Genomic DNA, 27,369 nt, shown 5'->3' on the forward strand with positions numbered 1-27,369 from the left:
ATTTTATTTCTCTAAAATATTCGAACACAGACACTATTAGTATCTTACATTTTAAAGTCACCACTTATTAAACAAATACTCTCCAGCTAGCCCAATTCACCAAAGACCACTGGAATCAACTAGATATGAATATAAATTCTGGGCAATTCTACAAACTACAAGAGTGAAATATTTCAAGTTATCCATAATGAAGCAGCTGACTGGGACTGGGCCGCAAGGAGCTGCCCCTTTTCTGGATCCCGCCTTTCCCAAGAAAGGGCTGCACACACACATACAGGTCTTCTCCCCCTGCTGACGCAGCCACGTCTTATGCTCAAACTGTTACACTTGTCTGACCCTAAAGGCACATGATTAAGTTATTCATAATCTGGACCTTGGAAATATTTAAATTTAATTAAGCCGTGGGTCTTTGCCTGGCACAACAAGGAGTGTCACCAGGCCGCAGCACAAGTCTGACGAAGCCTGCTGACAGCAACATGGTCCAACAGCCGCCATCACTGCCAACGAACCGCGCTGCTCTCCTTCGCGAGGTGCCTTCCGGACAGCCGGCTCCAAGGAAGGTGTTTAAATCTGGCCCTCTGCCCTCAACTCACAACAGAACGAGTGTATTTTGCTGCTAACCTTAAGGAGGAACGATAATCATTCTTTTTCTGTTTCTGATATATAGTACATATATAAAGAGTTTGTAACACCAAGAAGGGACTTAAAGAGTAACCACGACTTTTAATAAAAATTAAATTTAAATTAAAAAAGGGGCAAAGCTCATTGGCAGGTACTTCACAGAAAAAAGAGAGTAACATTTTATTTCCATAGAATATTCATGATCTAGGTTAAAGGCGGAGGGAAATGTGATAAGCAGAACTTTTAGATACCAGATCTTTTAGGAATAATGACGCTGAGGAAGTTGGGTTTCACGTATTATTTATAAATTGCTAGTGCATGGGCATGGCTTTCACACCGCCATGGGGCACAGGCGGGGGCGGCTGAATACCGGGAGGCCAAGAACAGCAGCCCCCAGGGCAGCCCTTTGTGAGGTCCTCTGCGCTCACCTACGCTCTCCACTATGAACACAGCACTTTATGTTTTACGAGGCAAAATTCGTTATACTAATGAATAAAATTTCTTAGCCCCTTTCTTCATGAAAGGTCTGAGTAACTACTAATTACTTTTCCTTAAAGTAATTCAAGCTCTAAATTATCAATTTGAGCTTGGCAAGTTAAATACCCATGTTCCTCCTCCTTTTTTTCTTTAAAAATCCTTGAACAAACGTTTGTTTAGACAATGCAATTCTTAATTTATTAGTCAAATTTATATTTACAAACTTTCAAAGTTTCCTACAAGGCTACAAAGTAATCAGACGGAAATATTAATTCCTCCCAGTTCCTCACCAAGAAATGTTTAGAAAAATAAAAAGTAACAATACAAAGGAACTGGGAGAGCCAAGTCATGAGGATGCATGCCTACAGTCCCAGCACTCAGGCAGCTGAGGCATGAGCCTGAGGCCAGCTTGGGCTACCTAGTGAGTTCAAGGCCAGCCTGGGCTACACAGTAAGACCCTGTCTCAAAGAACCAAAAAAAAAAGCGCAACTGGGAAGGAGGGGAGGACATCACAGAGAGCCACATTCACGGAGGCAGGTTTTCGTGGGGGCAGGGTGTAACAGGGATCAATCCCAGGCCCCCCAGTGTGCCGGGAAGCACCCTGACGCTGATCCACAAGCTTCCAGCCTCCCGCTTCCTAAGGTCGTGTTTCTCCCCATTCTGTTCTGAAACTGCCTTTGTTCAATTTCTGAACACCTAAAAATCTCACACGGCAAAAAGACTTCTCAGCTTCTCCTTTCCCAGCAAAATATCATTCTCTGGAGATGATACAGCCCGTTTCCACCCGAGCCCCACACCCTGAAATACCTTCTCCTAGGGTCTCCCTGTCACCGCCTCAGGATTGCACCCACAAGCCTGCACTGTATTTCCCAATTCCCTGGGTACAGTCAACCAACCAGAGAGCACCGGTTAATTTAAGGCCACTTTCTGTGTCGCCTTTCAGTAAGTTCACCGATCTCTTTTCTCTTTTATCTCCACTCCATACGATCTTTGCTCCTATCAGTCTTCATCAGGCTGCCTACTTGATGCTCGCCTTCACAGACGGCCACTCGGGCACACATTTCCCAGCCACGTCGTACCCACACCAGCAGCTTGCCTGGCGGCCTGACATTAGTTAATCCATGATGGCTTCTGAGCGGAGAAGCCATCTTTCACTGGCAATGAAGTCCTCTCCTTCCATCCTTGTCCGCTGGGCCCTGTCTTCTTTGAGCGGAGGAGGCTAACTTCAACACTCTGGCCGCAATGTTAGCCAAACTGGCGTTTTGTTCTCATTTTTACAAAAGGGTCTCTGAAGTAGAAGCAAACGCTTCATTTAAGCCGCCAGCAGCATTCTGCTCATAGTGCAGTTCGAATGAAAAGAGAATAGAGCAACTTTATCTTGGTTTTTATGGTCACAAGACTTGTATCTCAGCTTTCTATAGGCTGCGGTCTTTGTCCCGGCCTCACTGCTGTCATTTGTTCTCAGATGTTTTTAATTATATCCAATTTCACTTGCTGACCAGATCCCTCTTTCAATTATCCACTTTTATAACCTTGAGTACAGAGAACAGACATTTATAATTATAAGCGACTCGAGCTGGGCTTGGTGGCGCATGCCTGTAATCCCAGCACTCAGGAGGCTGAGGCAGGAGGACCGTTGTGAGTTTGAGGCCAGCCTGCACTAAAAGTGAGTTCAAGACCAGCCTGAACTGCATAGTGAGACCATCTCAAAAAAGGGCAATTCAATGTTTATTTAACAAATGATGAGCTGCAAGTGATCATTAATCAGAGGAGAGGAGGAGGAGGAAAGAGGGGGAAAAGGGGGGAGGAAGAGGAGAAGAAGAAGGAGGAGGAGGATGAGGAAGAGAAGGAGAAGGAGGAGGAGGAGAAGACGAAGAAGATGAAGATGAAGAAGAATTGGGAATTTGATTCACAAAGTGGAACAAAGAAAAGAAAATTATAATTTTTTTTTTTCCGGAGACAGGGTCTCACTATGCAATTCAGGCTGACCTTGAATTCACTACGCAGTGCAGGTTGTCCTCAAACTGAAGTGTTCCTCCTGCCTCAGCCTCCCAAGTGCTTAGATTATAGGTGTACACCTCGCCCACTTGCCTGACAATCATAATTTTAATCAACCAGATAACAATCAAATTCCAAGATTACCAAGGAGGCAAAATTACGTAAGCATGAAACTCTAAGTGCACATTAACATCCTAACTGACTGCCAACAAAGCACCAAAAAACATACAAGCCACACAACCACATGAGGAGATACTAGGAACAGACCGCCACATTTGGAAATGGCATTTCCAGAAGACTTTTGACTTCTGATTACAGAAACATCTCCACTATACCAAGCCAGTAAGCTAACTAAACACACTCACTTATTAACTCTGCTGATTTTCTAAAATTCCACTTTCAAATCACCAACATAAGAGATCTGCAACTATCCCCTAGGTAGGAAAACACTGGAGACCAAAAAGAATGACATCAGTAAGGTCACCAGTATCATATTTCCCTGATCCCTGCTACCGCATTTGCCCAATGGAGGGTCCTTCCGGGCCTCCTTCCACAAATAGACCAAAAACAATACTACTTACTTAGGTGACTAAATTAGAAGCAACCCACACTGACACAATTATCCCACAGAAACATGAGCATTAATTATTCTGTCAGGAGGCTGAAAAGACTTGGCATTGCCCATAGCTCCACATTTAGAATTTCCATATCATTCCAAGTATGATCAAAAGTAGATTTTACTCTTACTGGTGGCTGTTCTCTCCCAGGAGCCTAAGCGACAGCATTAGTCTGTTTATCTTTCTCCTCTTACAATTCTGCTAGTCTGGGTGGGTGTCTATTTCTGGTAATGCTCAAAGAAAATACACCCTGCCAAGTCTCACAGCACACTCAACTGCAACCTTTCACAGAATTTTTTTCCAGTACTATGGTTTGAACCCAGGGCCTGCTTAGCTATATCTCCATCCCTTTTATTTTGAGACAGAGACTCACTAAGTTGAAGTTGAACAGGTTAGTCTCAAAATCGAAATCATCCTGCCTCAGCTTTCTGCGTAGGTGGGATCATAGGCATATGCTACCATGCCTAGCGCTTTCACAGCAATTTTAAAGGCATACCAATACCTTCCTCCTTCAGTAAGACATTTTCTAGCTTCCTTTTTTCCCAGTCTCTTGGGCATAAAAGCTGATGATCAAAAGAATGAGTAACATTTACTTAAAATGAAAATGTGGACTCAGTGGGACATTATGGCTATATGAAGCAAATGCCTAAAAACGTCAGAGAATGGCAAAAAAAAAAGATAAAAAATCACAAACTCATACTGCAGCCAAAAATGTTAAGGACCCTGAACTTTGCTTCAGAAAAGGAAAAGGGTAATATATGAGAAAATGTTCAACATCATTAGTCATCTGAGAAATGCAAATTAAAACAACACTGAGATTCCACCTTACCCCAGTAAGAATGGCTAGCATTAAGAAATCAACCAATAACAAATGCTGGCGAGGTTGTGGAGAAATAGGAACCCTTCTCCACTGCTGGTGGGAATGCAGACTGGTGAAACCACTGTGGAAATCAGTTTGGAGATTCCTCCAAAAACTAGGTCTAGAGGTCCCATTCAACCCAGCTATCCCCCTGCTGGGTGTTTTCCCAGAAGATCTAAAAACATCATATCAGAGATATATGTGGCACCTATGTTCATAGCAGCACAATTTGTAATTGCTAAAACGTGGAAGCAACCCAAATGTCCATCCACCGAGGATTGGATAAGAAAATTGTGGTACTTTTCTATAATGGAATATTACTCAGCTGTAAAGAAAGATAAACTCGAGGCTTTTATAGGTAAATGGTCACAACTAGAGACCATACTCATAAGTGAAATAAATCAGATCTGCATGTGCAAGCACTGCATAGTTTCACTAGTATAAAACCTGAAAGAGTTAATTTAAACTAGGAGGTATGATAGACATTGTGAAATGATAGGAAAGCACTCAAAGGTAAAGGGCAACTGGGATGTGGGAAAAGAGAAGGGAAAGAAGGAGAAATTTTGTATGTATGTATATGCAGGATAGTTAACATGGCTGTTCTACTGTCTTGTATTTCTTTGCTGAAAGAAACTGTCAATGAGTCCTTGGTTGATCAGCATTGCATGTCTCTTATCTGTTTTCATGAGAAACCACTTTGAAGATATCAATATGTAATACAACAAGCATTAATTCCCTACCACTTTGTTTGTAACTCCATACTGTCTGTACTGTTCTTTTGCTATTTTGTAAAATGTTGTGTCTGTTAATGTTTTCCTTTTATTTTTAAAATTAAAAAAAAAAAAAAGAAAGAAAAGGAAAAGGGTGGCTAACATTTTATGACAAAGATATTTCGAAATAACTTCTAAGACATGGGTTGAGTCCACTACTGGAACTAACATTTTACTCACCTCAGAGTAGCTGTGAGTCTTTTTTTTACATGTGCTTGTTCTGAGACAGGGTCTCACTATGCAGTTCAGACTGGCCTTGAACGCACTATGTATGTAGCCTAGATGACCTCAAGTTTGCACTGATCCTCCAGCTTCCACCTCCCGAGTGCTGGGATTACAGATGTGCGCCACCGTGTTCTACCTTCTTTAAGAACCCACACCGACTAGAGGGTTACACAGTTTACTCGAGTTACACACCTGCACCCAGGTCACGTGAGGTTCCGCAGTGCAGAGCCTAGTATGAGTAGCCAATAGCTCTTGGTTAGCATGTTGGACAGCACAGCTGTACAGACTGCTGATGTTTTAAGGACTCAAAACTTACCAGGGGTTTTTACAAGCCTAATAAATAATAATACCACCACAGACAAGTTTAGCTCTGTGTGCTGTTAAACACTGCACTCACGGGAATTTGATTTTTTTCTGATTCTCAATTTCTCTAATAATGGCTTGCCTATTTAGTTACAACACGGCTGTGGTGGACTGACAACTGGTGGTGAACTTTTAACACCCAGCTGAACAGAACCAGCACGGCGCTGGGTATGAGAGGCCCCCTGAGGACTGCTGCGCAGCACCAGGGTCAGAACTGAAGTTTAGAGGCTCGTAGAAGCTGTTGGGGACCTGCTGGTTCTCTTGGGCTATGCTGCTGGAGGACCTTGTCATGCTGGCTTTCCTGCTGAACTGGGCTGCTCTCATCGGAGGAGCTTGGGACCTCACTGTCACTGGGAATGGCTACGGTTCCCTTTGGGGGAGCTCTGGTCCTCACTTTGAAAATCACTTCCTGGTTCCGGAGGGAAGATGGTGCACTGCTCAGTCTCCTGGAAAAGCTCGTCACATTGGCTTTCCTGATGGGAACTCGGCTATTCTCATTGTTGGAGAAGCCTGGGACCTCACTGTCGCTGAGGATGGCTGTGGCACTTTTCGGGGCAGCTCTGGTTTTACTTTGAGCATCACTTCCTGGCTCCAGTGCAGACCCCTCAGCCTGCTAGCACAGATCCTTCATTCCGCTGGCACAGACCTTCTAGCTTCCACCAACCTTTGGGCCTTCCCAGCACAGATCCATGAAACAGGCCTGCAGGAGACATTGTCATGGGCTCTGGGCCTCCAGCTGGACTCGTTGGAGACATTGTTATGAGCTCTAGGTCTTCAGTTGGACTCATGCAGAACACTGCTGTGGGATCCAGGCCCTCAGCTGGATGCTTTGGTCTTTAGTGTGTGGACAGATTTCCTGCACTGTCTTTTGTATATGACTCTTTGGGTGACTACTGTAAATAATCTTATGAAATATGTGTCCTGTAGTATATGTTCCCCTTACAAAACCCCAAACCACAACAATGGCTGAGGTCCTTAGTAAGGGTAACATTCAAAAAATGCCTATTCTTTCTCCCCAAGAATATCTACAGTCCTGGAACTTCCTATACACTTTCACCAGCAGAAAAGGTAAAACAGACAAGAGAAATTGGTGTGCCACTCTAAATATGTTTCTCCTCCTCTGGCCTCACAGGTTCATTGTGTTCCCTTGTCTTCTGTGTCATTCCTGCGGGGCACTTCTTTACAATTGCGATTAGCCTCTCTTTAATAGAGGTATCTTTCTCCATGATTAAATGCACAGACAGGATGAGTTACAATGGGTCCGCTCTCCTTTTCAGAAGTAAGACAAATGCATCGAGATAGGGGGAGAAAATTCAACTCTAGGGAAACAAAATCCGATTTGTTGGAGCTGTGACTACCCTTCTCCACTGGTCCCTATCACAGCCTTGCTTCCTCTACGGTTCTGTGCCTATCGAAAAATGCCCAAAGCAGGAAAAGTGCCCACCTACAAGAAGCCACAGCTAAGAACAAGAAAGCAGACACCAGAAACTGCTTGGTCAGTGTCACCCTCATCTCCAGTGACAGTGAAGGTTCCATGGGCAGGTAGGTACTTGTTTATTTTGTTTGTTTGTTCGTTTTTTGTCTTTTTGAGACAGGGTCTCGCTATGCAGTTCAGGCTGGCCTTAAACTCACTTTGTAGCCCAGGCTGGCTTTGAACTTGCAATGATCCTCCTGCCTCAGCCTCCCAAGAGTGCTGGGATTACAGGCGTGCGCCACCACACCCAGCCGCCAGGTACTTGTGATTGCTTCCTCTGCCTTCACTATCTAGAACTGTTTCCTGCTTACAGACTGTATTTTATTCACCTAAGTCCAACTGCTCTTAAGCCCCGCAAGCGCGTCCTCACCCTCGGCACCACTCGTCACCCACTCCACCGAACACAACGGCAGCCTCCTGCCACCTCCTGGCTTTTCAATCCTCGCCTAACTGCTGGCAGTGGAGATGGACTTACTCAAACTGCAGCAGCCTCATGGACACTGCTCCTGGCCTGCTCCATCTGAATCCCTTCTTTGGTTTTATTTTTTTTCTCTCTTCTGCAGAAAATCTGTAACCTTTCCCCCTTTCTCTTTCACAACCATGCAGCTATTTTCTGTTCCACACAGCGTTCCACGGAGGCGTCTGCAAATACAACTGTAAACCATTTGAAAAAGTGCTACGAGCTTCCCCTGAGGCCAGGGTAAAATGCTCGCTCACACGGGCCCTGGGGAACAAGTCTTGGTCTAGGGTGGTCACATACCTCGGTGGTGACACCTCTGCCTAAGATGGCCCTTGGCATGAGAAAGCTGTTAACGCAGGCCAGAGGCCTAGAGCCCTGGACCTCGCAGATGATGGTGCGAGCCTACTTAGAGAAGATGCAGCTTAGCTTCACTCGTAAGACAACTGCAAGTGAGAGATGCTGTTCTTCCTCCGCCACACACTTACCAGGCTTGCAAGGACTGTGAAGAAGAGAAGCAGGAAGACGAGGAATGGGGGAGGGGAGGAGGAAGAAGAGTATCAACGGCGGTGATACAGATGAAAAGCAATCTTGCTGTTTGTGGTACGACTGTATTTTGGAGCAGCCTTTATAGGGAAAAATTTCACAAACTCAACTGAAGTTTTTCATTTTTTGTTTTTTTTCTTTAGACAAGGTCTCGCTCTGTAGTTCAGGCTAGTTTTGAACTCAATACATAGTCCAAGATGGCCTCAAACTCACGGCAATCCTCTTGCCTCAGCCTTCCCAGTGCTGGGATTACAGCAGCTCATATACCTATTAGAAAAATTAATGCTGGCTCAAAATTCAAACAGCACTGGCCGTGGTAGTGTATGCCTGCAATTCCATGAGCTAGTTTTAGAGCCACTGGCAATCCAAACTGGGCACATAAAAAATTCCATCTTTTTAACCGATGAAAGTACAGACCTGATCTTGGCATTAAAATACCCACACAGACACCCAGACACGCACACACACACAGAGGGATGCACAAACCAATTCTTCAATGCTGACAGTCAGATCCTGGCCGACTGCAAACCTACCACGGTAATACAATATTATCTTTGAGGTACCTGGAGGAAGCAGTCAACTGGCTTCCCCAATGACAGCACTTTAGGTCAATAACTAGCATCTCTCTGGATTACGTTACTGTTTCCTTTCTCAAAGAGAAAGATCTGGGGTACTTTAAAGGCTACAACAGTTGTTCAAATACTCACCACAGTCACTGGGATGTAGTAGTAAGTGCTTGATAAAGGTCTGATGAAACTTTGATGAAACAAATGGAGAAATAAATACTACCCTGACTTACAACCCAACCCAAATATTATTTCCTAATCACTATAAAACAACTGGGAAACTCAATACATTTTTATATTCAGGCTACCTCATTCTCCTCGTGACAACCAGCGAAGGCCTTATTTTAACACCTTCCTGCCAGCTTGAACCACCTGTGGTACACACATGACTGGCCCACTGGTGGGTACAAACGTGCTTTTATCCATCTTTTTACCAGTAAAATAAAAAGCCAACCATGGAACAATCATGCATGTACTGCTGGTGGTTCAATCTGCCTGGCAGTGATATATACAAATTATGGCCTCCATCATACATATATTGAAACATGCTACAAGTACTTGGTTAAATTTATCTCCCAAATGTGTCATCATCTAAAATTTCCTGAACACAAAACACAGAAACTTCATACATTATACAAAGGTAACATGTACCTTATAACACTTACCTTATATTTATAATTTATACAGCAATTTTATAACATACCAGTACATTTACATGGGAAACTATCTCTGCCTGTTCATCTGAGCTGATTATAGAACCAGGCTTTTTTTTAGACAAGGTTTCATTGTGAAGTCCAGACTGGCCTTGAACTCACTATACAGCCCAGGTTGGCTTGGAACTTGTGGCGATCCTCCTGCCTCAGCCTCCTCAGTGCTGGGATTACAAGTGTGTGCCACCATACCCAGCTTAAAATTTTCTAAGAACTGAGAAACAATCAAAAACAGAAAACTAAACTATGAAGACAAAGTTAAGGGGAAAAAAATGTACATTTTATAAAACTCCATAGGGATTTTCCACCTATTTGGATTGACTGATTGATTGATTTATATATATATATATATATTGACTTGATTTTTAAATCAAATCAATATGTATATTGATTTTAGCGGGGGGGCCAGGGTTTGCTTTTTTGAGACAAGATCTTGCTTTGCAGTGCAGGCTGGCCTTGAACTCACAATGTAACCCAGGCTGGTCTCAAACTCACTGTGATCCTCCTGCCTCAGCCTCCCAAGCACTGGGATTACAGGCACAACCACACTCAGCTGAATTTTTCTTTCCTTCTTTCTTTTTTTCACACAGGGTCTCACCATGCAATTCAGGCTGGACTTGAATTCATCATGGAGCCCAGACACCTCAAACTCAAGTCAATCTTCTGCCTCAGCCTCCTGAGTGTAGGAGTATAGGGGTGCACCATCATGCCTGGCAATTTTTCCATTTTAAAATGCCAGACTTCTAAGGTTACACCCTCACACTGCTTCTAGCATCCAATTTATTTTCTTTATTTTGTGAGCTATTTATTACAAATATCCTGGTAATCTTCACACTGAAACATTCCAGAAGGGGTCAGATAGCTATGGCACGGGCAAAATACAGCTTGCTGCCTGCCTGTCATGACACCAAGAACAACTTTTTACCTTTTTAAAGGGTTATAAAATAAGTATGTGCGAGACCTTACACAGCCCGCAAACCCTAAAATACTAATTGTTTGGCCCTTTATGAAAAAATTTGCTGACCCTGTCTAGGATAATATTTACTACAATTTACTCAGTAATTTCAGGTAATTTGTATCAGTGAGTTCACAGTGAACCATCACAATCTACAGTAATGAAGACTAGAGCGCCTTTGGGCAGTATCTGCAGTCTTCACGCACACCAGTGAGGTCAAACGACCAACTCAATCGTGTCTTCCCACGCCGGCACGTCATGGGAGCTCGAGTATCGGAGGAGCGCTGCCTGGACAACAGTGCCTCAGTAACAGTGCTAGGGCACAAAAAGCGGCAAGCAGCAGGGACGCTGGAAACCCTTTTCTCTCGTGGGAACTCAGACCAACTGATAAGTTAAATAAGCCATACAATTTTCTCATATTGCACTTCCCCATATTTCACTTGGCTAAAAGAAAATAATCCTCCTGTGGTTTCTCTAACTCAAGGGTAAGATAAATATATCTAAAAATCTCTAAAGTATTTTCTAAGTGGCTTTTCTTATAGAGAGTTCTCCCGTAAGCAGCCAAAAGAAAAACTCAGTAACTCACTCCAGAGCAGGTCTCAGAACTCTGACTTTTAATGCTTCTAATATTCGGTTTAACTCCACAAATGGTTCCTTCTGACTTGGGTCTACAGAAAGACCAGATTCCTGAAAAAACAGAAAGAACTTTTGTTAGCAGTAAGTAACCAAAACAAAGGCACAGTAGTAAAAATGTACTCTGATTACAAAATATGAGGCAAGCCATCACAGACAATTTATTGTTAACAGATGCTTCTGTGGTGGAGAGTGGCCAGTGCCCACCCCCACCCCAGCTATTGCACTAGAACCCCTAAATCTTAGCTGGGTACACGACTGTGGAATACAGCTGAGTAAGACTTTTCAAGATGTAAGTCTTGGCTAATGAAGTATAAACACGCACACTCTGTCCTTCCTGGAATACAAAGACCAGAAACAGCAGACTACACGGTGTATTTATTTCTAAAAGCTGCAGGAACAGAGCTAGCATGTGTGCTAGCTCTCATTACTGTCTACTTCTGTGCATAAAAAACAAACTTCATTTTTGTCTAAGCCACCAATATCTGGGCCTTTGCTACTAATTTACTATAAAAAATGCATAGGAACATACACAAAATTCCTACAGGTTACAAAGACAGACCTGAGTTATACCTTACTTGAATAGTGTAAAATAGAACAGTTTGGAGACATGAATAGGGGACTGAACCCCAGATCCCTCACGAAGAACTATATGGCCCTGGGCTAGTTACTTATTTCTCCAGACCTGAGATTTCTCATGTGTTGATCCGGAGTAATTTCTACTTTCGGGGGCTGCAGTGAGGAATAAAGGCAGGGTTTTGCTTGAGGTAAATACTCCACACGCAGCAGCTGTTAGGACTACAAGACACTGGTGAACTGCTCTGCACCCCTGTGCTTGGCACTAGGAGAAATAAAGAAGCACCGCTCACCTCAGATAAATTTTACTCTGAAATTCATTTGATAAATTTCTTCACACTGGGCTAAATCAGAAGAACAAACATTAACGTTGTCTGTCCCTTTCCTTACCTCTGCCAGAGGAACCTTCCCTCAAAAGAGAGAAGTAATATCACTTTTGATCCCTCTGAATCATGACCAGCTCAGTGGGTCAGAAACAAAGAACAATTCAGATAATAAGTTTTAGGACCACAATTTTCACCACTTCAGAAAAAAAATTTTCCTTGTCATTAAATAATAACCCTAGTAATCTCTAATAATTAAAATATTAAAAATCTATCTGTGGGGCCAGGGATGTAGCTCAGTGGCGCAGTGCTGCCCTAGCAAGCATGAGGTACCAAAAAATAAAACAGTAAAAAAAGAAATCTATCTGTAGAAGGCTCACCCCACTCTAAGTAATCTAAACAGCCTCCTTCCTTCCTTTTTTGTCGGCAGTCCCATCACTGTTCCTGCATCTGCAGCACTGGGGATGGCAGGCAGGCCTGGTGCGTGCTGAGCACGCGCTCCTCACCGAGCTACACCCCAGGCCGTTTCTTTTCCACGTCCTCCCAGGTGTGGCCCAGATACCTGGCAGAGTTCCTCGGCTACATCCAGCATTCCCTGCCGAAAGAAGTGCTCCACCATCACCTCGTTGAGAAGCCGCTGGCTGTCTGCCTGCCAGCAGCCGTCTATTCCCACGCTGCTGATGTCAGAATCAAAATTCTGAAAAAAGAAAAAAAAAAAAGGAATCATGAACAGATGGTTTTTTCTTCCCACCTAATGGAAAGAATGGTCTACACTTCACTGAGATCTCAGTAAGCACCCAATTCCAACCGATCAAAACTATCACAAAGAATTTCCCCACAGCTTCTTTGTGAACCCTGCGGGGACTAGTGCTCAGAGAATACAAAGGCGAATCTTTACAGCATATTTAGACTTTACAGAGTATTTAGGAAAAATATGTAGATCTAATAGTAACTTCTGTGAAAATGACATCAGGTAAGTAAACTCATTTCCAGGCATCGTACTACAGCAATATTTTCAGAATTACATCGTGATGGCCTGAAAACGCTCACTCAGAATGCCCCTGTTGGTGACAGGGAGAAAGCACGTGTGCCCACCAACAGGACACTGCTAATACGCCATGGCGTGTCCCAACAACTGCAGGACAGAGGGCAGGGCGGACGGAGGAGAGGGGCTCGCCGGGTGGTGAGAAAGCGTTTTGTGTGCTCCTGTGCATCCCAAGCTGTGCACACATGGTCTGGCTCTACCCAGCATACCACAGACTTGGAAGCTGAAAAGAACTCAAAAGGCTGCTGCAGTGTGATACACACAAGAGGAAAATGACACTGAAACAACAACACAGAGAAGACTAGTCAGTGCCCGTGGGCTGAATCTATCAGGCCGACTGCTTGCGGAAACCAACACTCTACACTGAGTTCACACAGATGAGGAGGACGAAAGCCGAACACTCACAGTGTTGCTGGGTACAGTGGTGGCACACACCTGTAATCTCGGTACTCAGGAGGCTGAGGCAGGAGAATCGCCATGAGCCAGCCTGAGCCACATGGGGAGATCCTGTCTCAACAAAATAAAACAAAACATCTATCTGGTAAACAAAGAACCGAGAAAAATCTCAGCTTAGACAGGAAAAGACGATCAACAGACACTAACACCAAAATGACACAATGCTGGAAATCATCAAAAGACTTCAGAGTACCCCAAGAATAAAGGCAAACATCTCTCTTGAAACAAGACAGACAGGCTTATTAGCAAAGATTTAGAAAACACAGTAACCAAAATAAAAAATTTCCTTGGATGGGCTCAGAAAAGGAGAACAAAAGTAGCAGTGGAAAGAAAGTCAGTGAAGATCCATCTAGAAACAACAGAAAAAAGGTTTTAATGAACACAACTACAACAGCCTTTAGGAAAACAAAGGATCTAACATTTACACCATCAGAAAAGCCAATGGGAAAGACTGTGGTTTGGATGAAACATCTGAATAATACCTCCCAAGTATGCCAGTGATAAAAACCTACAGATTCAAGAAACTCCGTGTACTCCAAAAAGAAGAAGTCCTACCCAAACACTTCATAATCAAATTGCTGGAACCTAAAAACAAAACAAAAAAAAAAACTTGGAAGCAGCCAGAGGAAGTAGTTCCAATGACTGCAGATGTCTCAAATGAAACCATGGGGTCCAGAGAGAAGTGGTGCAACATTTTTCAAGTTAAAAAAAGGACACTATTCCTGCAATTCTATATACCCAGTGCAAATATCCTTTGGGAATGAAGCTAAAATTATGGCAATCCTACATGAAGGAAAACATTTTCTGATAAATGTGCTGCTGGCAGACTTGCTCTAAAACTGCTAAGGTCTCCAGACAACAAAGAAGGAAACCCAAAGCATCAGGGGCACGGGAGGTGCAGATCTACATCAGGGTCTGAAAGCCTCTGCCTAGTCTGCTTCTGCCCCCTCATTTTCCATAGGTGCTGCTCCTTTATAAACCTCTAGCGCTGACATCTTTACAAGCAAAGCCAACCTGACAAAATCATTTTGATGTAACTGAAACAACAATCCTAGTCAACTACTGCGAAAATATAGCCCAAGCAATAAGGAACTGTTTCTATTGGACACAGGAGAACGGACAGTAAGTAACCTCCAACAGCAATTGCAACAACCAGCTATTCACAATCACCACAATACCGGACAGTGTTCCTCTCCAATATGAAGCACAATTTTCTGCTCCATAGAGAGCTAGCAACCCTGTTTTAGACATTCAACCAGTAACCTAAACACACAAAATCTGGAATCATTCAGACAAAAATTTTTTTAATTTTTTTTTTAAACCATACACTTTCTGAGCTGGGGATTGAACCCGTGGCCCTGCACATACTGAATAGATGGTTCACTAACACTGAAGAACCACAATTGCTGTGTAAGGTTCTCAAGTTTCATGTCTGCTTATCAGGTCTTATTGCAATACAATTTTATAACAGCTCATTGATACTTTAAGTAAGTTATTTTGCTTTGTCTATGACAGCTAGAACATTAGAGTAGTCTATTTTGCTCCTCTTGTGGACTGGAGCAGAGGCCCAGAAGATGATAGATATTATGCTGTCTCATTTTATTCCCCAAAGGGCCATCCAAATGAATGAAGGGATGGATATATGAAAACGACAGAATACGTTACAAACTCAAGAATCTGCCTGTTACTCTTGTGATGTCTAAGTGCAGTTTTTTTTTTTTTTCCCTTGGTTTTTCTCCGGTACCGGGAACCGAACTCACGACCTTGCGCTTGCCAGGCAGGCGCTTTTGCCGCTGAGCTAAATCCCCAGCTCTCTAAGTGCATATTATATCCAAGAATCACTGAGGCTAATTAAGACAGATTTCTCACTATTCATTCAACCCAAACACAACCTCCAGATTTCTATCTATCCATTTAATAGTTATTCTCCAAGCCTATCAATCCCCAACAAATATATCCGGTACCTATTTCACAGAAAAATATGAAATAACTGTGGAAGATACATTTCCAAAGACAATTTTACTTGGCATTCCACATCAAGGCAGAACTTGGTAAGGCACCACCAGACAGTATCTGCTCAGATCAAACAGAAAAAGTCAGTAAACAGCTTTCTTAATATACACACAGGTTAGCCAGAAGTGGTAGCACACACATGTAATCCCAGCACTCTGGAAGCCTGAGGTAAGAGGATCCCAAGTTCAAACCCAGCCTGGGTAGTTTTGCTACTTAGCCAGATCATATCTTAAAATACAAAAATAGGGGACTGGGGATTTAGCTCAGCGGCACAGCGCATGCACGGCAAGCGCAAGGTCCTGAGTTCAATTCCCGGGTACTGGGGGAAAAAAATAAAAAATAATAAAAAGGGCTGGAGATATAGCTCAGTGTGAAGGCCCTGGATTTAATCTCCTGTACTGCCACCAAAAAAGAAAAAAAGAAAAAAAAAAAAAAAAAAAGATGCTGATCACCTAGAAAACTTTAAAGAGTCTAACATTTAAATACTATCCTTTGGTCTTGTTATAAAGTTTTCAGCGTTGCCCTCATAAACCTTTATTTCATTAAAGCTTACTATGAGTATGGTCCCTACTGCCTGAGTAAGAAAAATCAAACAATCCCTACACTCAGAATACCTCTAACTATATTCACGTCCTGAAACTTATTTGCTGTTCTTAGAAACAAGGGTGAGCACACAATGCACTCTTCTGAAATTCTTTCTACCACTCTGATTTTCCAATTTAAGCCACTGAGGTGAATAGGAAAACTTCTTTCATCGTTTTTATCCTGGTCCCAGGTAGTAAAGAAATTTAGATGATAACAAGAGGCTGAGGGAATAGGATGCAGTGTGAAACTCTTCTGTTCTAACTTCAGGTCCTTACACACTGTTGCATCAGAGCTGGCACTGGTTCCAGCTTCTGTTGCTAGGTGACCAAGCTTATTTGCATGGCTGCCCAGAAATCAGCAGCACTGCAAAGCAGCCCAGAGGTAGCTGATAAAAAGAAACACCTGACTATTATTAGCATCTCTGCTTTACTACAATCTTCCCTTTCATACTTTTAAAGCAAAGAAAAATTTGGCACGTTGTTTTTAAAACAAGGAGGATTCAAATAAACCAAAAGCTAAAAACAAACAAATAAACAAACAAAAAAAACATTTCAGGGTGTGTCCACCTGGAGAGGATGGTATGGTTTGGAAAGAGAAACCCATGCTATATTAAGTCTGGAGGCTGAGGGGAAATAAATTACACAGCACCCTACATCTCTGGGCAAAACCAAGAACATGCTTACAAATCAGTCAGACTTTAAAGACTTGCTTTCACTACCAAAAACCTATCTGTTTCTCCAATATATTTCATAAATTTGTAATTATTGAGCAGTTAATAGTGATATGTAATTTTAATTTCCTAAGTATAAATTCTCTTATAGGTGCTATTTTTCTAAAAAATTTCTTACCTACTTTGAAGAAAAATCTGTGCACAATTTTAACAATATACTATTGCTGCAACTACTAGGAATTAGTTTTCCTTCTTAGCATCCAGTTACTGTGATTTAACAGTGAGAGACAGGCTGCTAAAGACACTTACCAGAGTAAAAAAGACCTGGGTTTGAGCTCCTCTCAGACTTGGAAAAGACACTTTGCATTGAACCCACAAAAGATTCACAATATTTAGAAGCACTTGTAAGCAAACACAATCTCCCACTAATAAGAAAGACAAACAACCTAACAAAAAAAAAATGGACAAAATTCATGGAATTTATGAAAGGGGGCAATCCTAAGTGTCAAACATGAGATGTTCAAGCTCAAAGATCACCAAAGAAAGGTGAAATTAGTACAACTAGATACTAATCCACACCCACCTGACTCATTTTAAAGGTTCCCTGAGGATGTCACACACGGGTGAGTAATGAGGAAGCAGGAACTGTCATACGTGTTTGATAAATTACAGTCAATTTATAGGTATGGCTATAAATTAGTATCAACTCGTTAGGGAAAAATCTGGCAACGCTTACTAAAGCTGATGATAACGCACATGGCCTGTGATGAAATAACCTATACTTAGGCATTTATCACACAACAGTGTTTTTAAAACTACAGGTGGAGAAATAAATCTAATAGTGTGGCATAATCATTTAGGGAGGGGTGTTTTTCTTGGTTTTTTTGAGACAGGTCTCACTATGTATTTCAGGCTGGCCTTGAACTTGAACTCAGCCTCCCAAGTGCTGAGATTACAGGTGTGTGCCACCACGCCCAGCATAATCAACATTTTGAAGATGCATCTTTGGAGGGCAACATTACCTTTTTAGACATGGACGCTCTCCTCCCTACAATACTCATCCCTCCACTTTGTTCTCAAAGTGAATAGACAGGCAGACTCACACCAATCCGTCCTTACTTTGGAAACAAAGGGGAACAATGTGTCAAACCATTCTGCTGCGCCTCAAATGCTCCAGAATCTCTCCATCTGCCACATTCTGCATCGTCCTTCCTCACTGTTATGTGACATAACCTTTCTGCTCTGGTCAATCTGCTGCCCTCATTGCTTCCTCGTCAGAACAGATGGAGAAATTTGAGTGACTATTAACCCCCACTCCCAGGGATACAGCTCTCACCATCCTACAGTCAAAGGAGAAAAATTCCAACAGGTACCCTCAGGGCACTGAGGACTATTTCTCTTAAGGGATCCCAGTTGAGAAAGGTTGCAGTTTTCCATTTGCTCTCTAGTTCTGTGAACTCAAGTAGGTTACTTAATCTTAGTTTTCACATCTATATCCCAGGACCACAATCCCAACCTTATAAAGTGTTGATGAAGATTAAATAATGTTCTAAAACCCTCTATCAGTATCCACCCAACAGTCTTTCAATATACAGTGCTGTAACCGAAAGCCAGGCCTTGACACCCAAACTTCTGATGCTAGTTAAAAGAATTAGAAGAATCTTCATTACAGAATATAAATAATACAAAGTACATTAATAGAAGTATTACATATTCATTAATTCAAAAATCATTTAAAGAGCTATTCATGGTGGCACAAGGGTATAATCTCAGCACTTCAGAGGCAGCCTGACCTGACTTGGACGCTGCACTAAGCACAAGATTCCATCTTCATGCTTAGATAAACTGGATCTGACAGGTCCAGTGTGATTCTCCGACCCTACATCCTAGTATCAGACCTAACTGCAAAGCTCCAAGCTTCCCTGTGGCCTGATCTATAATTCAATAAATAATCATTACTAACTAAATCACATAGCTTCATTCTGTTTGAAACAGTAGTACTAAGAAAAACTCAGATGTACTCGCTGGAGCCAGTGACGCAGTGTGACAGATGGTAGAGAATGCTGAACTCCCCTTCTCTCTTTGGATGAAAAGGGCAGAACACAATTGTTTCACACAGTGCCGATGCCCACCATGGATGAACAACAGAGAACACCTAGCTGCCGGTGTGCTTCACGATGCTCCAGTTGCACAGAGGTCCTTTCGGCCCCCCGGATCCTTGGCACCTAGGCTTGTTTCCCACCACAGACCGGATTCTCTCCAGGGCTACCCATCACTCCCTGGCTCACATATACCCAGTTCCTCCGTGAGGGCTCTAATGAGACTGGGGGTGCTGCAGTGTCTCACCTGCAGCACACACCTGTGGCCAATGGAGCAGGGCAGGCCCAACCTCAGAATAAGCACTGCGGCCCAAGCAAGCAGGGTGCTGGGTATGCAGCTCCTATTCAAACCATAGAATCTTAAAAGCAAACTCTTCCACTCTGACCATGAAGATATAGTATTTTATTTCATGCTTGTAGAAGTTTAGATGTTGTCTACTACATTTTCTTGAATTACTCTCTAGTTACTGGTGGAGGAAGATACTTGGAAATACTTTATTCTTAGAGAACACATCCCTGGCTTTTTTTTAATCACTATTTCCTTTTATAACTTTGTCAAATACATATTCCTTTTCACTAATTCTAAAAATCCCACCCAAAGTATGTATTGAAGTATGTCTGTATTTCAGAACTACTTTTTTTTTTTTTTGTACCAGGAATCAAACTTGGGACCTTGCGCTTGCCAGGCAGGCGCTTGTGCCACTGAGCTATATCCCCGGCCTGTATTTCAGAACTTAGTTTTTTTCTTCTTTAGTAAACTATCTAGGTTTTTAAATCTTTTCCTTCCTTAAAACATTCCCCTACTACAGTACACAAGGACTTATTCATCACACAACAGAATTTTAGAGGCAGCAGCTGGGCACAGCAGCACACACCTGTAACCCCAGCATCCTGGGAGCTGAGGCAGGAGGATCACAAGTTTGAGCTCAGCCTGGCAACTCAGTAAGACCCTGTATCCAACAGCTAGATATATAAAATTTAAAAGGTCTGGGGGGTGTAGCTGGGTGCAAAGGTCCTGGGTTTAATCCCCATTACTCCAAAAAAAATTTTTTTGGAACCAGCCTGTATCTAACTTCACCTACTCTATCTAAGTGTCTGTACAAGACCTTATCTTCCCCTGTCCACTTTTCCTCCTCCTATATCCAGTCACACCTACACAGACAGTTCCTGACTGCTCACTCTGCGCTCCTGCTAAATATTTACCGTGTCACTCTGTATACCCTCACTCTGCTCACTCTTTCACGCGGTCAGCATTTCTCTTCACAGTGCAGCCGCTCCATCTAGTGGCACATCAGGTTAGAGATGAAGTCACTGTTTAACCATCATCTCCTTTCAACACTGTCAGGCCCACCATGGTCTCACTGACTTTCTAACATAGGTGTGTCTAAATACAGATGCCTCAGTGAAAACATTTTCTAAGCCTATCCACTTCCAAGCTCTATACCCGGTTCAGGTAACCCCACTTGAGATCTTGGAGCCTTTGTTTCCTCATATGTCAAATGGGAATAACGTACATGCATCATGGGATATAAATGCTGTACAGTACCTGCACCAAGGTGGTTCTCTCCCTACCCTTGACTATTCCTTATTCTCATCCTATTTCATGAAGTCACACCAATCCTCAATTACTTGCCTCATTTACTGTTGTCCTTTAGTCTCCTACTGAATCAAATCCCCACCCCACAGGCGTCTTCCTCTATTTGTCTTTCTCCAACCTGACCTTTCCCTGTTCCTAGGAGCCGCAGTCACCTGATTCAAGTCAATCCTCAAGTCTTTGACACAAGCCAAGCAGGACTTCCCGCCCCTTCCCTTGCCCCACAGAGCCCCATGTTGTGCTCTGCCCTAAATCGTACCCACTCCTCCAGACATATTCAAGACATAAAACTTTACAAACCTTTGCTAAGTAAGAGCACACTTCTCTTTCCTTTACAATCCCATACAAACTTGCAAGTCATCTCGGGATCTTTCCAGTTACTCTGTTTGAACATGAAGCACTTTTACATGAGCAAATTAGTCCACAATCTTAAAGGTGATCCTCCTGCCTGCTCCTCCCAAGTGCTGGGATTACAGGCATCACCACCACGCCCAGTTACTTGTCAAAGAATCTTAAGGGCTGAATTCTTTAATTAAAACAGAGATCATACTATGGGCATGTCAAAATACTTAACACATTAACATGTTACCACCAGCTTGAACCACTGGTGGTACATGCATAACTGTCCCATTTATGACTGTACCACTTCTATCACCAGTGGCACAAGCCACCCAATGGGACAGTCATGAATGTACCACCCGTGGTTCAAGTCTCCCTGCAGCAAGACATACAAATTACAGCCCTATCGTAAATGCGCTGAAGCAGAAACCTTCTACAACTTTTTATATTCATAATAACTTAAAAGCCAAGCAGGCATAGTGGCACACACCTGTAATCCCAGCAGTACTTGGGAGGTTGAGGCAGAAGGACTGCCTGAGTTTAAGGCCAACTTGGGCTACATAGTGAGTTCATGGCCAGCCTGAACTGCATAGCAAGATCCTGTCTCGAAAAAAAAAAAAAAAAAACAGTTGAAATATAAAATGTCTTAGCTAATACCACCAAGTTTTCTGCCTACATTTTCAGAAAATAACCAGAGAATATTAATACACAAGTCTCAAAATATTAACAAAAAAACAATTCAGCATGTCAAAAGTATACTGATGTTTCTTACTCAAAAATCAACCTACTCTGCTGAGAATATAGCTCAGCAGAACTGTGCCTGCCTGGCAAGCATGAGGTCCTGAGTTCGATTCTCGGTACCAAAAAAAAAAAATCAACCTGCTCATCACAGCGTCCTAGGCACACTGAAATGGACCCTACAAATAACAGCATTTCAGAGTTAAAGATTTTAACCTCAGCTGAATCACTTACTGTGTCTGTGAACTTCAGCTCCCTAAATTTCAATGTTCTTATCTATAAAGATAAAAATAGTCCTTTAAGAGTTTTCTGAGAAAGGAGGTGTTGGTAAACATGAAGGCTACTCACAAACTGCAATCTCCTATGTCATATCTACACACTTGTATACAACTAATGCACACATATGACTCCTCAAATGACCCCTTTGCTGTGGGGCAGGAAGTGACAAGAGGTCTCACTGCATAGTCCAGGCTGGTCTCGCACTCACAGTGATCCTCCTGTCTCAAGACTACAGTGCTGTGATTACAGACCTGTGCCACCACACCCAGCTATCAAATGGTCCTTTCTTAAGCTTCCTTTGCTCTCTGGAAGGGCCACATTTTTTCTTCATATGCTGTTCCAAGTCCCTACTCTTTAAATCTGCAGAAATTAAATACTCATAGCTTCCTGGTCACAAGCAGGGTTTAACAGCTTAATTTTCACTTTAGACCAGTTATTGTCAAAAAAAAATAACAAAAAAAAACACCACTGATAAAAATATCCATTGGCTTCTCTGACTGTCTTCCTGTGAGGACAGAATACGTGTCCATCGAATGGCACTTGTAAGCTGCTGGACAGCATTCCAGTCTGTTATACAGGTCTCTACTGTGGGATCTACAGACCTTGGGCCACAGTGGCTTCAGCCTTCCGCTGTTTGCTCAACACCAATTCATGAGTCCACCCAGCTTTACAACAAGCTGCCTGGAGCTTGCACAACTTACCAGATTCGAGTTACGAGGTCTTAAGGGCTCCTCGTAACTTAAGGACTTAACAGCTCGCTGCCCGTGACCAACAGCCCTGTCCCCTGTACCTGAGCCTGCACTCGCTACGGCCACCATTCAGCAGCTGGTAGGAAGATGGCGTCTGCTGGACAGCAAAGGCTTTGATGACTGCATGAAGGAGTTAGGAGTGGGGGTAGCTATGCAAAAATGGGTGCAATGGCTAAGTCAGATTGTATCATCACTTGCGAGGGCAACCACCTCACCGTGCAAACCGAGAGCGCTCTGAAAACAAGCGTTTTCTTGTAACCAGGAGAGAAGTTTGAAGAGATTACAGCTGATGGCCGAAAAACTCAGACAGTCTGCGCCTTTACAGATGGCGCATTGGTCAGCCCCAGGAGTGAGATGGGAAGGAAAGCACAATAACCAGCAAATTGCTAGACGGGAAGTTAGCTATGGATTGTGTCATGAACAATGTCACCTGCACTCGGGTCTATGAAAAAGTAGAATAAATATTCCATCATCACTTGGACAGGAATTAGCATCCACAATGAATAAGCTCAGTTCAATGAGCAAATCTCCATTCTTTTTTTTTTTTCTTTTGGCACTACTTTGGTCAATTACCTTTATCACAAGCATTTTACATGCAACTATTTCAAAGTGTTGATGTCACCAGGATCGTCTCTTTGGTTAGTAAATAAATGAATGTGTTTATGCTAACAAAAAAAAAATAGAGAACTTCAATCAGTGGAGTCTAATGTGCCAAGCGCTACAGAGAATCCCTCATGTACACAAGAAGCCTGCTCACACTGTCTAGACAGCTTCTAGGGAATCACTTCCTCTTTAGCTGAAGCAAGCAGATGCCCCAAGCAGGGACAGAAAGTGTACTGAAAGATGTCAGCAAACAGGGCTCAAAGACCCAGGCTTTCCTCTGTGGCTCCGGATTATCATCCAACACATACTTCTCAGCATCAGCTAAGAAACATAGTTTCATATGATGGATGAGAAGAATCCAGGTGACCTGGAACCTTAAGAGTATGAATAAATTTTAAAATATAATTGGGAATATTTACCTCAAATAGCCCATGCCCTCAGAAAGTCTGAATATAGATTACTCACTATAAATGTATTCTCTTGACATCCAAAGAGAGTTCCATTTCTGGTGCCAAGTACTTCTAAATGCTTTGCCCCAAAGATTCGTCAAGGTATCTGATGACCCACAGGAATATCTGTGAAGACCTGCTGGGTCTGAAGACAACGTGCTCAGCAAGTCACCACCAAGGAGGACAGGAGGAAAGGAGGCTTTTGACAATATTTATACAACAGACTTCAACCAGGAAGTAGGGGAGAACACGCGCACTCTACCAGTGGCAGAATGGACAGCTGGTCAATCACTCACCCGGCTCTTTCTGATCCAGGTGGCCCGCAGCCCACACCTGAATATGGTTACTGAGAGGACCCCCCACTTACTCCAAGAATCAAGGCTCTTTCCCTGGTTATATTCTCTGATTGGCTACTCGGGGAGCCCTGCCATCTCTCCGCCATAGCACCCTCTGGTTTCTCTGTCCAGAAGAGGACCCTCTGCATAATTACAAGCAGGCAGTCTGGTAGTTGAGCAGACATCCCCAGGAACCTACTGTGAGCTGTCAGAATCAGCAGACGCCTTGATCACACTCCACCACCAAAATCTAAAGCTTCTTCAATACCACAGTAGTTACGACCCAGAGAACTGAAGGTCCCTTGCCCACAGTGATTTGAGACCCTCTATAAAGGGCCCCACCACTAGTCCCATGGTCCTGAGGCTAATACACATCAAAGCCTCTTCAGGTACTACTAACTGAAGGCTTCCAATGCCGCAGAATAGGTCTCATCCCTCACTTACTTCTAAAGCCGCGTTCACTGCATTAGCCAACAGGCTTCACAACCTCAAAGGTGTTTCTAAGAATACGCACGGCCTTCCCGGTTTTGCTGGTGACGGCCACCGTGGGTCCAATAATGCGACTAGAGCCCTGCCACAGTCACCACCACTCTCTGACTGCTTTTGCTGTTCCAAAGCCTTCACACCACTATGGAAGTAGTAATGGCTCACTGAAATGCCACTAACACTTCTGTAAATGGCCAAACAAGTTCCCAGAGCCCTTACCCCTACAATCCTGTCCTAACACACCTACCAGTGAACGGGACCCCCTTAGAAGCAGCTCAGACTTAGCCTCCAGCCCAGCCCTCTAATACGACAGTACTAGTCTCTAAGATAACTTCTAACAGCCGGGTGACCCATGCATTAGACTCACTCTTAGGATTCAAGGAGCTTCTGTTATCTGTTACAGCCATCACTGCCATGCATACAGATGAGGCACTTCGTAAGACGGCGCATTTGGAAATGCCTCTGCTACAGGTGCTCTCCTCAGGTATCTGGCATGCTCTCCCAGAAGTTTACTGTGTGTGACCAGAACTGCCCACAACCAGTCACAATCACCCCAGAGGTTCAAGGAGTCAGACAGCAACCCCGGGCTAATCCGCTGAGGTCCCATGAGGACAACGACCTTCCCGGGCAAAGCGGCCCAGTGGTAAAAGTGACAACTGCTTACAAGCCAACCACTATGTCAGAAACTGCTTACTCAAGAAATGTCTCTCTCTCTCTCTCTCTCTCTCTCAGACACACACACAAAATAATTCAACTAAATTCACTCACTCCCTCACACAGAAGGCAAAGCTGAAGAAAAGTAACTAGCGTGCTGACAGAAGACAAGGCTCAGGGTGAAGTAAGAGAGACCCAAATGTATGAGAGTCCAATCCTCCCTTAGCAGAGAGGGCCGCAGCCAGGGAGCTACTCAGGAAGTAAGGAAAGTTACTCGGGTAAACAAACTCCCACATACTGGGTTAAAATTTCTCTGCAACTATACTCACTGGGGCTCTAGTCAGAAGCAAAGGGATAAGGAACAAAGCTATACAAGATTTTTGTTCTGTTTTGTTGTTTAAATAGTAGCAACAGAGAACTTTAATAACAACAGGAAAACTAGAGCTGTAAAAGTTATCAAAAGAAAAGAAAGGACTAGCAGAAAACAATCCGGAACAGCTAATGTCATCAAAGCACTGCCAGGAAGAGGAGGACGCTAGAAACACCAAGCGCCTCCTTCAGTACTGTACCTTGTCAATGGCTTTCCCAACCCGAGAGACACTGCTGTGGATGTCCTTGTGGTCTGACGCCAACTTCTGCACCGTATCCTTTATTCTTTTACAGCACTGTGTCAAAACAAGCGAAAGCGTCCCTGATAATTCAGCATCTTGTCCTATTAAAAAGAAAGAAAGGAAGGATGGTTACTTCCGAAAGATGACAAGTTTCAAACAGACCCTCTGGAACGTCAAAGACGGAAGAAAGTGAAGGGGCGGGGGAGAACACCCAGCAGATGGTCACATTCATGTACTTTATTTTTTCAAGTGGATCCTAAAAAAAGGATGTTAATTTATATTTGGAAATAAGAAAACTTCGGCGTGAAATAAACTACTTTATAACTGAAAAGCACAAATTGTGGCTACTATGAATTATTTTCCAGAAACTTACAAGTCAACTCAGTCTCAGAACATTTTGGTTGTTACCAAATTTCTGAAAGAGAAGATGTAGTCTATATTCTTTACATTCTAAATAAGTTACTAACAAGAAACACCAAATAGACTTCTTTGGATACTGTGATATACAGACAAAAATTAGCACAGCAGGCCTGACACTGTAATCCTTAGAAAATCCTGCACACCAAGGTAGCCACTGGCTGCCCTCTGAACTCGGAGTTCAAGAGGTTCCCACCACTCCCTCTAAGCAGAATGGCTCACTGTAGGCAGGTATGGTAGCACATGCCTACACTCCCAGCACTCTGCGAGGCTGAAGCAGGAGGATCACAAATTCAGGTCCAAAGACCCTGTTCTCAATGACCCTGTGTTCAATCCCAGTTACCTACCCTGGCTCACTGTACCGAAACTGTTGTACAATGTGGCTCAGGGCAAACACTTGCTTTCCTTTCAGGGATCTGAAACTCTGGTTTGGGCAGAGGGTGCCTGCAAGACCAGCCCTCAATAAAAACCTTGAGCAATGAGCTGCTACTTGTCACAACTTGTTGCTGGAGGAATTAAACAGGTCCCGTGTGGTGCACTGGAAGAGAACCCTCGGAACCTTTCTCCTGGTTTCCTCTAGACTTTACCCTGTAACCCTGTTCTCTTTGTATCCTTTTGCTGTAATAAATCTGCTGATAATATGTTGAGCTGTCAAGATCCTCTTGGTAACCTGCTAGGACCTAAGGGTGATCTTGGGACCCTTGACTCACAATAAATCCACCAAAGGTTACTGCAGTTTATAGCCTCTTTCCCGGTGCTATCTCCTTCTAAACCGCTCATTCAGCAGGGGAAAAAAAGGGCGAGAACAGGAAGAGAAAACAAATCCACCTCCATATCCCCAACAGGAAGCAACAGGCCGCTCTCTGAAATTCTACTCAATATTCAAGCAATGGTTCTCAAACCTGAATTTACATCTGACTCACCAGCAGGCCTAGTTAAAGTAGCTGGTAGTTGGACTCCCACTCTTGAAGTTTCTGATTCAACTGGTGGGGACCCAGAGTATACATTTAACAAATATGTACTAGGTAACAGGGATAGCAGTGAAACAGAATAACCACAAATTCCTGCCTTCTGGGA

General features: G+C 43.2%; 1 protein-coding gene and 1 pseudogene across 1 annotated transcript in view; one reads left to right on the forward strand and one right to left on the reverse strand.

Annotated features, from left to right (window-relative positions):
• The window catches only part of Rmnd5a (required for meiotic nuclear division 5 homolog A), a gene marked incomplete at its 5' end in the record, with an annotated part of 50,886 nt that overhangs the window by 12,846 nt on the left and 10,671 nt on the right, over window positions 1-27,369 (reverse strand). Inside the window, 3 exon segments of the mRNA XM_005385391.2 lie at window positions 11,225-11,325; window positions 12,733-12,867; window positions 25,834-25,976. Of these exon segments, the coding sequence (XP_005385448.1) occupies window positions 11,225-11,325; window positions 12,733-12,867; window positions 25,834-25,976 (379 nt within the window).
• Window positions 13,134-23,198, forward strand: LOC102015127 (annotated as a pseudogene).

The sequence above is a fragment of the Chinchilla lanigera genome, unplaced genomic scaffold (genome assembly GCF_000276665.1).
Source record: "Chinchilla lanigera isolate Chin_1 unplaced genomic scaffold, ChiLan1.0 scaffold00023, whole genome shotgun sequence".
NCBI classification, from domain to species: Eukaryota; Metazoa; Chordata; class Mammalia; order Rodentia; family Chinchillidae; genus Chinchilla; species Chinchilla lanigera.